The 16,908-nt window shown below is 50.7% G+C and overlaps 1 protein-coding gene across 1 annotated transcript in view; it reads right to left on the bottom strand.

Moving 5' to 3' along the window:
* The window catches only part of LOC141060494 (uncharacterized), a 561,818-nt gene that overhangs the window by 48,047 nt on the left and 496,863 nt on the right, over positions 1–16,908 (bottom strand). The window contains exon 9 of the mRNA XM_073556756.1: positions 11,627–11,642. Coding sequence (XP_073412857.1) covers positions 11,627–11,642 — 16 coding nt within the window. The remainder of the gene's footprint in view (positions 1–11,626; positions 11,643–16,908) is intronic.

The following is a 16,908-nucleotide window of genomic DNA, read 5'->3' as shown; positions in this document are numbered from 1 at the left end:
AACTGGCGGGCTTCTCCCGTCCAGCCAAACCACAGTTGCAGTGGGCACTGCTTCCACTCACGTGTGTCTCTCACACAGACAGGCTCTCTGTGTTCCCAGGCTGAGACACTCACACAACCACCTTGCATCCTTTTATATCCACCTCCCATTATCCATTAGCAAGCAGGTGCGATACTGACCAGACTAGGCCACATAGGAAAAGAATCTGGGCGAGATATACCTGCCCTCATCCACTATTCCCACATGATTCTCACATATCCCCCCCCTCTGCTCAGACCACTCTGGTCGAGCAATGACACCCGCCAAACAGTGCACTCGGGACAGGGCATCTGCATTCCCCATCTGTACCCCTGGGCGGTGCTCCACCGTAAAAGTGTAGGCCTGCAGGGCAAGGAACCACCGGGTCACCTGGCTATTCCGTTCCTTGTTCAAGTGCATCCACTTGAGAGGGGCATGGTCAGTGATCAGCCTGAACTTTCGGCCCACCAGGTAATATTTGAGGGCCTCTAGAGCCCACTTAATGGCGAGGCACTCTTTTTCTACGACTGCATACCTTTGCTCGTGTTTATTCAGCTTCCTGCTGAGGTAGAGGACTGGGTGTTCCACTCCGTCCCTTACTTGTGAGAGTACAGCCCCGATACCGGTATCAGAGGCATCCGTTTGTACCACAAACTCACTGCGGAAGTCCGGAGTCACCAGTACGGGCTGAGAGCAAAGTGCCCGTTTTAGGCTATGGAAGGCTTCTTCAGCCGCTAAACTCCATTTAATCATGACGGAGTCTTTCCCTTTTGTAAGATCCGTCAGGGGGGTAGCGATGGCTGCAAAATTGGGTATGAACCGGCGATAATAGCCGGCGATCCCCAGGAAGGCTTGCACCTGCTTCTTGTTGACAGGTTGTGGCCAGTCCTGAACCGCCTGAATCTTATCAACCTGGGGTTTAACAACACCCCTCCCAATTACATACCCCAAATACCGGGCTTCTTCTAGCCCGATGTGACATTTCTTGGGGTTCGCGGTTAGACCTGCCTCCCACAAGTCGTCAATCACAGCTTGTACTTTCTGGAGATGAGTCTCCCACTCCAAGCTGTAAATGACAATGTCATCCAAATAGGCCGAAGCGTACCGCCTATGTGGCCTCAAGACTCGATCCATCAGTCTCTGGAAGGTCGCCGGTGCTCCGTGCAGTCCAAACGGCATATACACATACTGAAATAGACCTTCCGGCGTAGCAAATGCCGTCTTTTCTCTGGCAGCCTCAGCCAGAGGGATCTGCCAATACCCCTTTGTTAGATCTAGGGTCATAATATACCGGGCTTTTCCTAACCGATCTATTAACTCGTCGACCCGGGGCATAGGATAGGCATCAAATTTTGAGACCGCATTCAGTTTCCTGAAGTCATTGCAGAACCGGATGGTGCCGTCCGGTTTAGGAATTAGCACAATCGGGCTGGACCACGCACTGTGCGATTCCTCAATGACTCCTAACTCTAACATTGCCTTCACTTCTCGGGAAACGGCTTCACGGCGCGCTTCCGGGATTTGGTAGGGCTTTACGTGAACTGTGACACCAGGTTCCGTTACGATGTCATGTTTCATTAGCATAGTCTGCCCGGGTTTTTCTGAGAAAAACTTTTGGTTGTGAAGTAGAAACTGCCTGACCTCAGTCTTTTGCCGCTCCGAGAGAGTCTCTGCAACCCGTACCTCCGGTACGGTATGTGAGCAGACAGGACGGGCCAGCTCCGCTGACAAGGCAGACCGATCCTTCCAGGGCTTTATCAGATTTACATGATAAACCTGTTCAGGTTTCCGTTTACCTGCCTGGTATACTTTGTAGTTTACTTCACCAACTCTTTCCTTGATCTCAAAGGGGCCCTGCCACTTTGCCAGGAACTTACTGTCCACCGTGGGGACCAGGATCAACACCCTATCTCCGGGTGCAAACGTACGGATCTTGGCGCCCCTATCATAGATTCTTTTTTGGGCTCCTTGAGCCTGTATCATGTGTTCTTTGACGATAGGCATAACAGCCGCAATACGGTCCTGCATTTGTGTGACGTGATCTATCACTGTTTTAAATGGAGTGACCTGACCCTCCCAGGTTTCTTTTGCAACGTCTAACAGTCTGCGAGGACGTCGGGCGTACAATAACTCGAAAGGCGAGAACCCCGTGGAAGACTGGGGTACTTCCCTGATGGCAAAAAGCAAATACGGAAGTAAATAGTCCCAGTTCTTCCCATCCTTGTCTATCACCTTTCTCAGCATCTGCTTCAGAGTTTTATTGAACCGTTCGACCAACCCGTCTGTTTGAGGGTGATACACGGATGTGCGTAACGGTTCGATTTGTAACAATCGGCAGAGCTCCTTCATTACCCTGGACATAAAGGGGGTCCCCTGGTCGGTGAGTATCTGTTTTGGTATACCAACCCGACTAAACACATGCACCAGTTCCTTGGCAATCGTCTTTGTGGCCGTGTTACGCAAAGGGATGGCCTCCGGGTAACGAGTGGCATAATCCAAGATGACCAGGATATGTTGGTGTCCACGTGCAGACCGTGGAAGGGGCCCAACTAAATCCATCCCAATCCTCTCAAACGGGACTTCAATAATAGGTAGGGGTACCAAAGGGCTACAGAACCGGGGCTTAGGTGCAGAGGCTTGGCAGTCAGGACAAGACTCACAATATACACGAATATCGTGATGCATGCCTGGCCAAACAAAACAGTGTAATATCCTTTCGGTGGTTTTCTGGACTCCCAGGTGACCTCCCATCACATGTCCGTGGGCCAGGTCCAGCACCTGCCGCCGGTAGGGTTTTGGCACGACTAATAGTTGCACCGTACCTTCCCCCTTTTTCTCTATCTGATAGAGTAAATCATTCTCCAGAACCATGTAAGGATATGCCAGCCTAGAGCCAGGTTCTACAGGTACCCCGTTTATCACTTTTACATTTGTCCTAGCCTGAGAAAGGGTAGGATCCTTTATTTGCTCGCTTTGGAAGTCATCTTTCTGAACTTCTAAATCCGGCAAACGGGGAGGTGGACGGCTGTCGGCCTCCTCCTCTTCCCCAGTCTCCTCCGTATCACCCGCCATGACTGAAAACGGGAACGGCAGGTCATTTCCCGCAGACTCTTCCCCAGAGTCTTCCGGGGAGACCTCTTCCAGGGGTTCGAGACCCACACGCGCCCTGGGAGAAGAATCATGTACACTATTACCCGGGGGCATCAACTGATTCTCCCACAATTGCCAGAAGTGGGGAAAATCCCGGCCCAGGATAACATCATGCAATAACGCCGGGACGAGTCCCACTTTATGTTGCACAGACCCATAGGAAGTAGTAATGCATATGACCGTGGTGAGGTTCGAACAGGTGTCTCCATGCACACATGTTACAGAAAATTTGTCTGATGGTCCAGTCGGGGCTGACACCAGACTGGCCTTCACCAGAGTCACCACACTTCCCGAGTCTAACAATGCCACCACATTTTTGCCATCAACAGTTAAATCACACAAGTGTTTTTCCACATCCTTTTGACCGGCATTCACACTCACCACCCGTGCAACCATAGACATGCGGTTTTTAGAGTCTGTGACGTCGCACTGCATGGGTTCAGTAGTGACCGGACAGTTCGCAGCAATATGTCCCATCTCTTGGCAGCGGAAACACCTTGCTTAGACCATAGTTCGTTACTCTCGGCCTCGCAGTGCGGGCAGTCCCGTTTTCCTCCCCCACTGTCTTAGGGATTTTTCCATCTCCCCTACTCCCTGGAACAGTCTTACCGGTTCCACGTGGAGATGATGAAGAACGAGGTGGGGTAGCGTCGTCTCGGAGTCCTTCCGCCACGGAGTAACGTTCAACCAGATCCACCAGTTGATCTGCCGTCGTAGGATTTCCATGGCTTACCCACTTCCTCAGGGCTGGCGGTAGAGCTCTCAGGTACTTGTCCATGACGACTCTCTGGATTATCTCTGGTGCTGTCAGCACCTCAGGTTGTAGCCACTTCGTCACGTGGATCAGGTCGAACATCTGTGACCGCGGTGGTTTATCCGGCTGATAAGTCCATTGATGCACTCTCTGTGCACGGACAGCGGTCGTCATCTTCTGCCAGTACCGACTCACGTGAATCACTCTCGACTCGGCTTCCAGGTTAACCTCATGTAGGCTTGCCAGGCGCTGCGCCAACTGCTGGAGAAGCGAACGATCGGTAGCTGTCATGTCCACCAACTCCTTCAGCTGGGCCATCATCACCCGATTAGCTTCTCGCTGGACGGCGGTGGACTGTACCAGCGCTTTCACCACGTCCTCCATGCTCATGCTTGCAACGTGATGCCCGCATTCTCCACCACAATGTGATAAAACACTCCGGGATCGCCTTTGCTGGGGTCAAAGGTCACGTGCGTTCAGCATTAAACTCATGCGCAGAGCTGGGATTCGTGTATAACTGACCCTGGGTCAGGTTTATTAACGGTGAAAGCAATGCAAAAGGAAATAAAACATAAAACAAATCCTTGCCTGTCCGGCACTAACTAAACAATGGACAACCTAACTACCAACTGGCGGGCTTCTCCCGTCCAGCCAAACCACAGTTGCAGTGGGCACTGCTTCCACTCACGTGTGTCTCTCACACAGACAGGCTCTCTGTGTTCCCAGGCTGAGACACTCACACAACCACCTGACATCCTTTTATATCCACCTCCCATTACTCATTAGCAAGCAGGTGCGATACTGACCAGACTAGGCCACATAGGAAAGGAATCTGGGCGAGATATACCTGCCCTCATCCACTATTCCCACATGATTCTCACAGTGTGTAATGTGTGCGGAGCGGAGCCGCATGTGTAATGTGTGCAGAGAGGAGCCGCGTGTGTAAACTGTGCGGAGCGGAGCCGCGTGTGTAACGTATGCGGAGCCGTGTGTAAAGTGTGCGGAGCGGAGCCGCATGTGTAACGTATGCGGAGCCGTGTGTAATGTGTGCGGTGCGGAGCGGTGCTGCGTGTGTAATGTGTGCGAAGCGGAGCCGCGTGTGTAACGTGTGCGGAGCCGCGTGTGTAACGTGTGCGGAGCCGCGTGTGTAATGTGTGCGGAGCGGAGCCGCGTGTGTAATGTGTGCGAAGGGGAGCCGCGTGTGTAATGTGAACGGAGCGGAGCCGCGTGTGTAATGGGCGCGGAGCCCCGTGTGTAATGGGCGCCGAGCCGCGTTTGTAATGTGCGCGGAGCGGAGCCGCGTGTGTAATGTCTGCGGAGCGGAGCCGCCTGTGTAATGTGTGCGGAGCGGAGCCGCGTGTGTAATGTGCGCGAAGCGGAGCCGCGTGTGTAATGTGAACGGAGCGGAGCCGCGTGTGTAATGTGTGCGGAGCGGAGCCGCGTGTGTAATGTGCGCGGAGCGGAGCCTCGTGTATAATGTGCGCGGAGCGGAGCCGCGTGTGTAATGTGCGCGGAGCCGTGTGTATAATGTGTGCGGAGCGGAGTCGTGTGTGTAATGTGCGCGGAGCGGAGCCGCGTGTGTAATGTGTGCGGAGCGGAGCCGCGTGTGTAATGTGTGCAGAGCGGAGCCGCGTGTGTTATGTGCTGAGCGCAGCCGCGTGTGTTGTGTGCGGAGCGGAGCCGCGTGTGTTGTGTGCGGAGCGGAGCCGCGTGTGTAATGTGCGGAACGGAGCCGTGTGTGTAACGTGAGCGGAGACGCATGTGTAACGTATGCGGAGCCTTGTGTTATGTGCGCGGAGCGGAGCCGTGTGTAATGTGTGCGGAGCTGCGTGTGTAATATGCGCGGAGCGGAGCCACGTGTGTAATGTGCGTGGAGCCACGTGTGTAATGTGCGCTGAGTGGAGCCGCGTGTGTAATGTGTGCGGAGCGGAGCCACGTGTGTAATGTGCGCTGAGTGGAGCCGCGTGTGTAATGTGTGCAGAGAGGAGCCGTGTGTGTAATGTGCGCAGAGCCGCGTGTGTAATTTGCGCGGAGAGGAGTCGCGTGTGTAATGAGCGCGGAGCCGCGTGTGTAATGTCCATCTTCCGCCCCCTACATTCGACTGAAACTGCACTCATCAAAGTTACCAATGACCTTCTGACAGCAAAATGTAACGGCGACCACTCTGCTCATTCTTCTCGACCTTTCAGCAGCTTTCGACACTGTTGACCACCATCTCCTACTCTCTAGGCTCCAGTCACTAGGCATTAAGGACACTGCTCTCTCCTGGTTCTCTTCCTATCTTTCTGACCGCTCCTTCAGTCTTTTGTTCACTGGCTCCACTTCTGTTCCTCTCGCTGTCGAGGTACCTCAGGGCTCAGTCCTTGGCCCCCTTCTCTTCTCTCTCTACACGGCCCCAATTGGACAGACCATCAGCAGATTTGGCTTTCAGTATCATCTTTATGCTGATGACACACAACTATATACGTCTTCCCCCGACCTTACCCCCGCTGTACTACAGAACGTCATTGACTGTCCGCAGTCTCCAACATCATGTCCGCTCTTTATCGTAATGTGCGCGGAACGGAGCCGCGTGTGTAATGTGTGCGGAGCTGAGCCGCGTGTGTAATGTGCGCGGAGCGGAGCCGCTTGTGTAATGTGCGCTGAGCTCAGCCGCGTGTGTAATGTGTGCGGAACGGAGCCGTGTGTGTAATGTGTGCGGAGCGGAGCCGTGTGTTTAAAGTGTGCGGAGCGGAGCCGCGTGTGTAACGTATGCGGAGCCGTGTGTAATGTGTGCGGAGCGGTGCTGCGTGAGTAATGTGCGCGAAGCGGAGCCGCGTGTGTAATGTGTGCGGAGCGGAGCCGCGTGTGTAATGTGCGCGGAGCTGAGCCGCGTGTGTAATGTGTGTGGAATGGAGCCGCGTGTGTAATGTGTGCGGAATGGAGCCGCGTGTGTAATGTGTGCGGAGTGGAGCCGCGTGTGTAATGTGTGCGGAGCGGAGCCGCGTGTGTAAAGTGTGCGGAGCGGAGCCGTGTGTAATGTGTGCGGAGCGGTGCTGCGTGTGTAATGTGCGTGAAGCGGAGCCGCGTGTGCAACGTGTGCGGAGCGGAGCCGCGTGTGTAATGTGTGCGGAGCGGAGCCGCATGTGTAATGTGTGCGGAGCGGAGCCGCGTGTGTAATGTGTGCGGAGCCGTGTGTGTAATGTGTGCGGAGCGGAGCCGCGTGTGTAAACTGTGCGGAGCGGAGCCGCGTGTGTAACGTATGCGGAGCCGTGTGTAAAGTGTGCGGAGCGGAGCCGCATGTGTAACGTATGCGGAGCCGTGTGTAATGTGTGCGGTGCGGAGCCGCGTGTGTAATGTGTGCGGAGCGGTGCTGCGTGTGTAATGTGTGCGAAGCGGAGCCGCGTGTGTAACGTGTGCGGAGCGGAGCCGCGTGTGTAACGTGTGCGGAGCCACGTGTGTAATGTGTGCGGAGCGGAGCCGCGTGTGTAATGTGTGCGGAGCGGAGCCGCGTGTGTAATGTGTGCGAAGGGGAGCCGCGTGTGTAATGTGAACGGAGCGGAGCCGCGTGTGTAATGTGAACGGAGCGGAGCCGCGTGTGTAATGTGTGCGGAGCGGAGCCGCGTGTGTAATGTCTGCGGAGCGGAGCCTCGTGTGTAATGTGTGCGGAGCGGAGCCGCGTGCGTAATGTGCGCGAAGCGGAGCCGCGTGTGTAATGTGAACGGAGCGGAGCCGCGTGTGTAATGTGTGCGGAGCGGAGCCGCGTGTGTAATGTGCACGGAGCGGAGCCGCGTGTATAATGTGCACTGAGTGGAGCCGCATGTGTAATGTGCGCGGAGCGGAGCCGTGTGTATAATGTGTGCGGAGCGGAGTCGTGTGTGTAATGTGCGCGGAGCAGAGCCGCGTGTGTAATGTGTGCAGAGCGGAGCCGCGTGTGTAATGTGTGCAGAGCGGAGCCGCGTGTGTAATGTGTGCTGAGCGGAGCCGCGTGTGTTATGTGCTGAGCGCAGCTGCGTGTGTTGTGTGCGGAGCGGAGCCGTGTGTGTTGTGTGCGGAGCGGAGCCGCGTGTGTAACGTGAGCGGAGACGCATGTGTAACGTATGCGGAGCCTTGTGTTATGTGCGCGGAGCGGAGCCGTGTGTAATGTGTGCGGAGCTGCGTGTGTAATATGCGCGGAGCGGAGCCATGTGTGTAATGTGCGTGGAGCGGAGCCGCGTGTGTAATGTGCGCTGAGTGGAGCCGCGTGTGTAATGTGTGCAGAGAGGAGCCGTGTGTGTAATGTGCGCGGAGCCACGTGTGTAATTTGCACGGAGAGGAGTCGCGTGTGTAATGAGCGCGGAGCCGCGTGTGTAATGTCCGTCTTCCGCCCCCTACATTCGACTGAAACTGCACTCATCAAAGTTACCAATGACCTTCTCACAGCAAAATGTAACGGTGACCACTCTCTGCTCATTCTTCTCAACCTTTCAGCAGCTTTCGACACTGTTGACCACCATCTCCTACTCTCTAGGCTCCAGTCACTAGGCATTAAGGACACTGCTCTCTCCTGGTTCTCTTCCTATCTTTCTGACTGCTCCTTCAGTGTTTTCTTCACTGGCTCCACTTCTGTTCCTCTCGCTGTCGAGGTACCTCAGGGCTCAGTCCTTGGCCCCCTTCTCTTCTCTCTCTACACGGCCCCAATTGGACAGACCATCAGCAGATTTGGCTTTCAGTATCATCTTTATGCTGATGACACACAACTATATACAGTCGCCAACATCATGTCCGCTCTCTATCTGAAACTTAAACTCTCCAAAACTGAATTTCTCCCGCTCCCGCTGTCTACTATCCTCCCTAAATCTGACTTTTCCCTCTCCGTGGGTGGCACTATAATAACACACTGGTAGCAGGCGCAGTCTAGGTGTTATGTTTGACACCAATCTCTCCTTCACCTCCCATATACAATCACTTGCCCGCTCTTGCCGCTTACACCTAAAGAACATCTCTAGAATCTGCCCTTTTCTCACCATGGAAACAACAAAAACCCTCACTGTCGCCCTGATCCACTCCCGCCTGGATTACTGCAATGCTCTATTAATTGGCCTCCCCGTTACTCGACTATCCCCTCTCCAGTCCATACTTAATGCAGCAGCCGGGGTCATCCATCTGGCTAATTGGTACTCGGACACATCCGCTCTTCACCAGTCCTTACATTGGCTGCCCATTCATTATAGGATCCAATTCAAAGTACTTGTTCTTCTCACCCACAAACTCTCCACAGCGCGGCACCCCCCTACATCTCCTCCCTCATTTCTATCGGCCTAGCCGACTGCTGCGCTCTGCAAACAATTTTCCACTAACCTCTGCACTAATCCGTACCTCCCACTCCCGACTCCAAGACTTCTCCCGTACTGCGCCAATCCTCTGGAATGCTCTACCCCAAGAAATTAGGACTATCCACTATTTGCACAGTTTTAGGAGCTCCCTCAAAACGCATTGGTTCAGAGCGGCCTATCACATTCACCAATCAAAGTCATTCTATGTGTAAGTGTGCGTGTGTAGCCCATTCACTATCTCCATCCATCCCTCACGATGACTGGACCTTCATTGTAAATACACACTGTATCTCCCCCACCTCATTGTAGATTGTAAGCTCTCACCAGCAGGGTCGTCTGATTTTGCTTTAATTATTGTATTGTTAACGTTGTTACTTATGACTTGTGAATTTAAACTGTATACTAAATATGTTGGCGCTATATAAATAAAGATTATTATAATGCATGGTGTGTATGTATATATAGATACCACAATATGGTGCTTCTATAGATACCTCTTTATATAACTTCCCCAATATATGTATTATTATGGCTGATGTATAGACACTGCGGTATAAATATAGCAGATGTATCACAAATACTATTAGGCAGATATAGTTTTTGTATTATGCCATCTTATATATGGGTCTTTATATATATATTAATATCTGTTAATATCTTTATATATTATAGACACTGTGTATAATACACGATGATATAATACTGTATACAGGCGCTTCTTACAAAATTAGATTATCATCAAAAGTTCATTTAGTTCAGTTCTTCAATACAAAAAGTGAATCTCCTATATTCTATAGGGTCATTACACACAGAGTGATCTATGTGGATCTATGGGATCCAATGGCTGGATATCCTTAAAGACAAAAATGTCCAGGAAGGATGGGAAATCTTGAAAAATGAAATTCTCAAAGCACAGTTGTTAACAATTCCGAAAAGAGGGAAGAATAGGAAGCATTTAAGGAAACCAGGATGGATGAACACAGAACTTAAGCACATGCTAAAAAGGAAGAAAAAAATGTTTATAAAATGGAAAGAGGGAGGCATATCTAAAGAAGAATATAATGCTGTCTGCAGAACCTGCAGGGCACAAATCAGATTAGCTAAAGCTGAAAATGAATTGAGGCTTGCAAGAGATGTCAAAAGCAATAATAAAGGATTTTGGGGATATGTCAAAAGTAAAAGAAAAGTCAAAGATGCTATAGGATTTTTACAGGATGAAAATGATGAAATGGTAAGACAGGATGTTGAGAAGGCTGAACTTTTAAATTCCTATTTTGCATCTGTTTTCTCTCAGAAAGGAAATGTAACATCAACTGTTATTCACTGTCCTATTAAGGGAATAGAAGAATCCAGGATATCTATAAACAGAAAGATAGTGAGGAAACACTTAGCTAACCTAAATGAATTCAAGTCTCCAGGTCCAGATGAATTACACCCCAGAGTACTGAAGGAGATAGCAGAAGAAATTTTCGAACCCCTCTCCATAATCTTTGAAAATTCTTGGAGAACAGGAGAAGTGCCAGAAGACTGGAGAAGAGCAAATGTTGTTCCTATCTTCAAAAAGGGGAAGAAGGTGGACCCAGGCAACTATAGGCCGGTGAGTCTGACTTCTATACCAGGAAAGATCTTTGAACAAATTATTAAACAACATGTATGTCAGTACCTGGATAAGAATGAAGTGATTAAACAGAGTCAGCATGGGTTTGTAACTAATAAGTCATGTCAGACTAACTTAATTTCCTTCTATGATGGTATCACTGATTGGGTGGATCAAGGAAATGCTGTAGATATAGTATATCTTGACTTCAGCAAAGCATTTGACAAAGTCTCTCATACAATCCTTATTGAAAAAATGACTAAGTATGGAATGGACAAGGCAACTGTTAGGTGGATTCATAACTGGCTTAGTGATCCAACCCAAAGAGTGGTCGTAAATGGCTGCACATCCAGTTGGAAGAATGTCTCAAGTGGGGTACCACAGGGCTCTGTCCTGGGCCCTGTATTGTTCAACATCTTTAGCAATGATTTAGATGAAGGAATTGAGGGTAAACTGATTAAATTTGCTGATGACACAAAGCTAGGAGGGATAGCTAATACTAGAGAAGAGAGAGAGAGGATTCAAAAAGATTTAAATAAACTGGAGAAGTGGGCAGCAACTAACAGAATGGTTTTTAACAGGGAGAAATGCAAAGTACTACATCTGGGCAATAAAAATGAAAAAAGCATATATAGAATGGGAGGAATAGGGCTAAGTGACAGCACATGTGAAAAAGACTTGGGTATACTAATAGATAACAGACTGAATATGAGTCAACAGTGTGATGCAGCAGCAAAAAAGGCAAATGCAATTCTAGGATGTATTAACAGAAGCATACAGTCTAGATCACGTGAAGTCATTATTTCCCTCTACTCCTCTTTGGTCAGACCTCATCTGGAATATTGTGTCCAGTTTTGGGCACCACATTTTAAAAAAGACATCAACAAACTGGAGCAAGTTCAGAAAAGAGCGACCAGAATGGTGACCGGTCTGCAAACCCTGTCTTATGAGGAAAGGTTGCAGGATTTGGGAATGTTTAGTTTGCAAAAGAGAAGACTGAGAGGAGACTTAATAGCTGTCTGCAAATATCTAAAGGGCTGTCACATTGTAGAAGGATCAACTTTATTCTCATTTGCACAAGGAAAGACTAGAAGCAATGGGATGAAACTGAATGGGAGGAGACACAGATTAGATATTAGAAAAAACTTTTTGACAGTTACAGTGATCAATGAGTGGAACAGGCTGCCACGAGAAGTGGTGAGTTCTCCTTCAATGGAAGTCTTCAAACAGAGGCTGGACAGACATCTGACTGGAATGATTTAGCGAATCCTGCTTTGAGCAGGGGGTTGGACCAGATGGCCCAGGAGGTCCCTTCCAACTCTACGATTCTATGATTCTATGATTCTATGTCACGTGTTTATTTCTGGTAATGTTGATGATTATGGCTTACAGCCAATGAGAACCCAAAAGTCATTATCTCAGTAAATTAGAATACTTTATAACACCAGCTTGAAAAAATGATTTTAAAATATGAAATGTCCTCCTGAAATGTATGTTCAGTAAATGCATTCAAATCTTGGTCGGGGCGCCTTTTGCATCAATTACTGCATCAATGTGGCATGGAGTCGATCAGCCTGTGGCACTGCTGAGGGGTTATGGAAGCCCAGGTTGCTTTGATAGCAGCCTTCAGCTCGTCTGCATTGTAGGGTCTGGTGTCTCTCACCTTCCTCTTGACAATACTCCATAGATTCTCCATGGGGTTAAAGTCAGGTGAGTTTGCTGCCAATCAAGCACAGTGATACTGCTGTTTGTACACCAGGTATTGGTACTTTTGGCAGTGTGGACAGGGGCCAAGTCCTGCTGGAGAATGACATTTCCATCTCCATAAAGCTTGTTGGCAGAGGGAAGCACGAAGTGCTCTAAAATTTCCTGGTAGACGGCTGCGCTGACTTTGATCTTAATAAAACACAGTGGACCTACACCAGCAGATGACATGGCTCCCCAAACCATCACTGATTGTGGAAACTTCACACTAGACCTTGGAAATCAAGGTCCCAGAGTCTGGAGGAAGAGTGGAGAGGCCACAATCCAAGCTGCTGGAGGTCTGGTGTGAAGTCTCCACACTCAGTGATGGTTTGGGGAGCCATGTCATCTGCTGGTGTAGGTCCACTGTGTTTTATCAAGACCAAAGTCAGCGCAGTTGAGTTTACCTGGAGCCTTATCCTATATGTAATCCCATAATATAAATAATAAGATGGGTGTGTAATTGGTCAGCAAAAGGCATGGTGTTTAATGGGTATAGTCTGCTGCAGCCAAGAGGTACAGAAATAAACACAAGTGCCGGCCACTACTGAGGGCGGGCAGAGCCATGGACACAACAGTGTCGGCCATTACTGAGGGCGGGCAGAGCCATGGACACAACAGTGTCGGCCATTACTGAGGGCGGGCAGAGCCATGGACACAACAGTGTCGGCCATTACTGAGGGCGGGCAAAGGCATGAGCGGTGTCTTTATCCTATATGTATTCCCGTAATATAAATAATATGATGAGTGAGGAATTCGTCAGCACAGGGCTCGGTGATTAATGGGTATAGTCTGATGTTGTGCTGCACCCGGCTCTGGGAGGGTAGCCATGGTAAGGTTTGCAGTCCGGTCTCTTAGCACTTGCAGCTAGGACTGTATGAGGTAAATACTAGACACTCATATCACATGTCTTATCATTCATGGCCGGTCTATATCTAGATGGGCAGGGACGACCCCTGACTGGTCTTAACGGACAGTAAGCGTGTATGCTTCAAATAAGCTGTAGGCAGAGGACAGTGAGATGTAAGCCCGGACAGTGTAATGTAGGCCTGTGGGTGAGCCCAGTGGATAGTGCGATATAGGCTCGGGGTGTGAGCTCAGCGGGCAGTGCGATATAGGCTCGGGGTGTGAGCTCAGCGGGCAGCGCGATATAGGCTCGGGGTGTGAGCTCATCGGGCAGTGCGATATAGGCCCGTGGGTGAGCTCAGCAGACAGTGTGATGTAGGCCCGTGGGTGAGCTCAGCAGACAGTGTGATGTAGGCCCGTGGGTGAGCTCAGCAGACAGTGTGATGTAGGCCCGTGGGTGAGCTCAGCAGACAGTGTGATGTAGGCCCGTGGGTGAGCTCAGCAGACAGTGTGATGTAGGCCCGTGGGTGAGCTCAGCAGACAGTGTGATGTAGGCCCGTGGGTGAGCTCAGCAGACAGTGTGATGTAGGCCCGTGGGTGAGCTCAGCAGTGTGATGTAGGCTCGTGGGTGAGCTCAGCGGACAGTGTGATAAAGGCCCAGGGTGTGAGCTCAGCGGACAGTGTGATAAAGGCCCAGGGTGTGAGCTCAGCGGGCAGTGTGATGTAGGCCTGGGGGTGAGCTCAGCGGACAGTGTGATGTAGGCCCGTGAGTGAGCTCAGCGGACAGTGTGATGTAGGCCCGTGGGTGAGCTCAGCGGACAGTGTGAGCTCACCCACGGGCTGGGATGATTGACTGGGATGATTTAGCGAATCCTGCTTTGAGCAGGGGGTTGGACCAGATGGCCCAGGAGGTCCCTTCCAACTCTACGATTCTATGATTCTAAAGGCCCAGGGTGTGAGCTCAGCGGGCAGTGTGATGTAGGCCTGGGGGTGAGCTCAATGGACAGTGTGATGTAGGCCCGTGAGTGAGCTCAGCGGACAGTGCGATGTAGGCCCGTGGGTGAGCTCAGAGGACAGTGCGATGTAGGCCCGGGGGTGAGCTCAGCGGACAGTACGATGTAGGCCCGTGGGTGAGCTCAGTGGACAGTGCGATGTAGGCCCGTGGGTGAGCTCAGTGGACAGTGCGATGTAGGCCCGTGAGTGAGCTCAGCGGACAGTATGATGTAGGCCCGTGGGTGAGCTCAGCGGACAGTGTGATAAAGGCCCAGGGTGTGAGCTCAGCGGGCAGTGTGATGTAGGCCTAGGGGTGAGCTCAGCAGACAGTGTGATGTAGGCCCGTGGGTGAGCTCAGCGGACAGTGTGATAAAGGCCCAGGGTGTGAGCTCAGCGGGCAGTGTGATGTAGGCCCGTGAGTGAGCTCAGCGGACAGTGCGATGTAGGCCCGGGGGTGAGCTCAGAGGACAGTGCTATGTAGGCGCTTGAGTGAGCTCAGTGGACAGTACGATGTAGGCTGTGGGTGAGCTCAGCGGACAGTGCGATGTAGGCCCAGGGGTGAGCTCAGCGGACAGTGCAATGTAGGCCCGGGGGTGAGCTCAGCGGACAGTACGATGTAGGTCCATGGGTGAACTCAGCTGGCAGTCAATGTGTCTGTCCCTTAACTAAGCTCAGTCATCAGTAATGGTGGAAAACATGGGTCCTATGGAAAGAGCTCAGCCAATGGGGTGAAATCTGGAGACAGTAGATGTAGATAAAGTAAATGTGTGTTCTGGGATGAGTTCAGGGGGCTGTATATGGGGCCCTGTGCGAGCGCAGCGGACAGTGAAATGAGTCACAGTACTTGGAAGAGATGGAAATGTAATTTTTTTTCTATTACATGGCAATGTACTTTGTCCAGGAAAAAAATAAATAATTATCGTGGTCCCTGTGGGTGAGCCCAATGGACAGAGAAAGAATCGGCAGAGAACAAAGCAAATCTAGCAGTCTGGGGCACATTTTTTCGAGAAATGTAATGGGTGATCTTTGATGATGGATGGCTTATGTTGCAATTCGGATATGGATTTATACTCGGACGCAGCAGGAAGTCCAGTTTTGGAGCTTACTTCCAGGGTCAGTGGTGTTCGGTCAAGTCGCATGATGAATGGGTCCTTTCGGGGCTGATCAAGAACATAGTTTTGCTTGAGTAAGTGCCTAGAGGGGGCTAGTGTGGATCCACACAGTTATGAGGGCCATTAATTTTGTATTGGTGCTGCAACAGAGGCAGCTGTGGGGGTTTGAGTTTGGAAACTGTAAGGAGGATTGGCCGGTGGGAGTTGCAGCAGTATCGGTCCTACGTCCGACCTCAGGGCTGCCGGGAAGCTAGTCATTCTGGTTATTAAAATTCACTAATTTATGTTTGTTTTATTAAAGGACAGGTTCCACTTCTTGTCTGGATTCTAGGCCATTCGTACGTTCACTCAGGAGCCCTGCAAGCGGACAGACGGGAGACAGATGGGTTTCACAAGGGACACGGCGTTAATCAGGTGGCTTGGTTTTAGGAGTATGGCCTGGAGTCTGGTACTAGGTACTACAAGAGGTTCACTGAGCAGTTCAGATCGATAGGGCCCCAGATAATTTAGTTTTGCATGTGGGGGGTGTCAGGAACACTGCACTGCACTTGCTCACTGAGCCAGTGCGGGTGTCCTGAGTACAAAAACAGTGCTCAAAGATACCTGTGGAGCAGGGCAGCAGCGGTGACTATGCATGCTCCAGGACCTGAAGCACCTGACTGCTGGGGGCGTGGCCTTAGCTCCACAGAGCTAGGAGCTGCAGGGAAACTCCTAGAAAGGTAACTACAGGACAATGTTACCAAGGGGCATAGACAGAGACAGAAACCAGATCAAGCCAGGCCAGGGTCAAAGCACAAGATAGCAATACAGTACCAAAGGATTAGACAGAATGGATAGTCAGGACGTAGCAATAGATCTGAAAACCAGAACGGGCAATGGACGGTACAATAGGGACAAACTGCAATGGAGTAACAATAGCCAAGCCAGGAGGTCAGAACCGGAGAAGACAATAGTACTAAAATGAGAGACAGAGTACAGAGTGAGGGAACAGGCCGGGTCATACACAGGAATCAAACAAGCAATGCAAAATACACGCACACCAGGGGGTCGGTCAGACACACCAGAATAACAGTATAGCTGACAGAGAATGCTAGTCTGGAGTGAGTATAAATACCCCTCCCAGATCCAAAGAGAGGCCGGCAAAAGTTAACCCTGTGAGAACAGGACATTAACCATGTCCTAACCATGACAGGGGGTAATGACCTGGGGTCTGCTCTGGAAGGATATTGGCAAGAGACATTAAAATAGATCTGATGCTGCTATGGTTGCATTTCCGGGTCTGAAAATAGTGTGGTCTGACATTGTACCCAGGAAGATTTGGCGGGGGTCACGTTCAATTCCGAAGATGAACAAAGCATGCATTAAGGTTAACAAGGTGGTATCCAAATTTGTAGCACGGAA

Source organism: Dendrobates tinctorius, unplaced genomic scaffold, assembly GCF_039654945.1.
Source record: "Dendrobates tinctorius isolate UK_male_01 unplaced genomic scaffold, ASM3965494v1 ptg000237l, whole genome shotgun sequence".
In the NCBI taxonomy this organism is placed as follows: Eukaryota; Metazoa; Chordata; class Amphibia; order Anura; family Dendrobatidae; genus Dendrobates; species Dendrobates tinctorius.
This window is presented reverse-complemented; position numbering and strand designations above follow the sequence as displayed.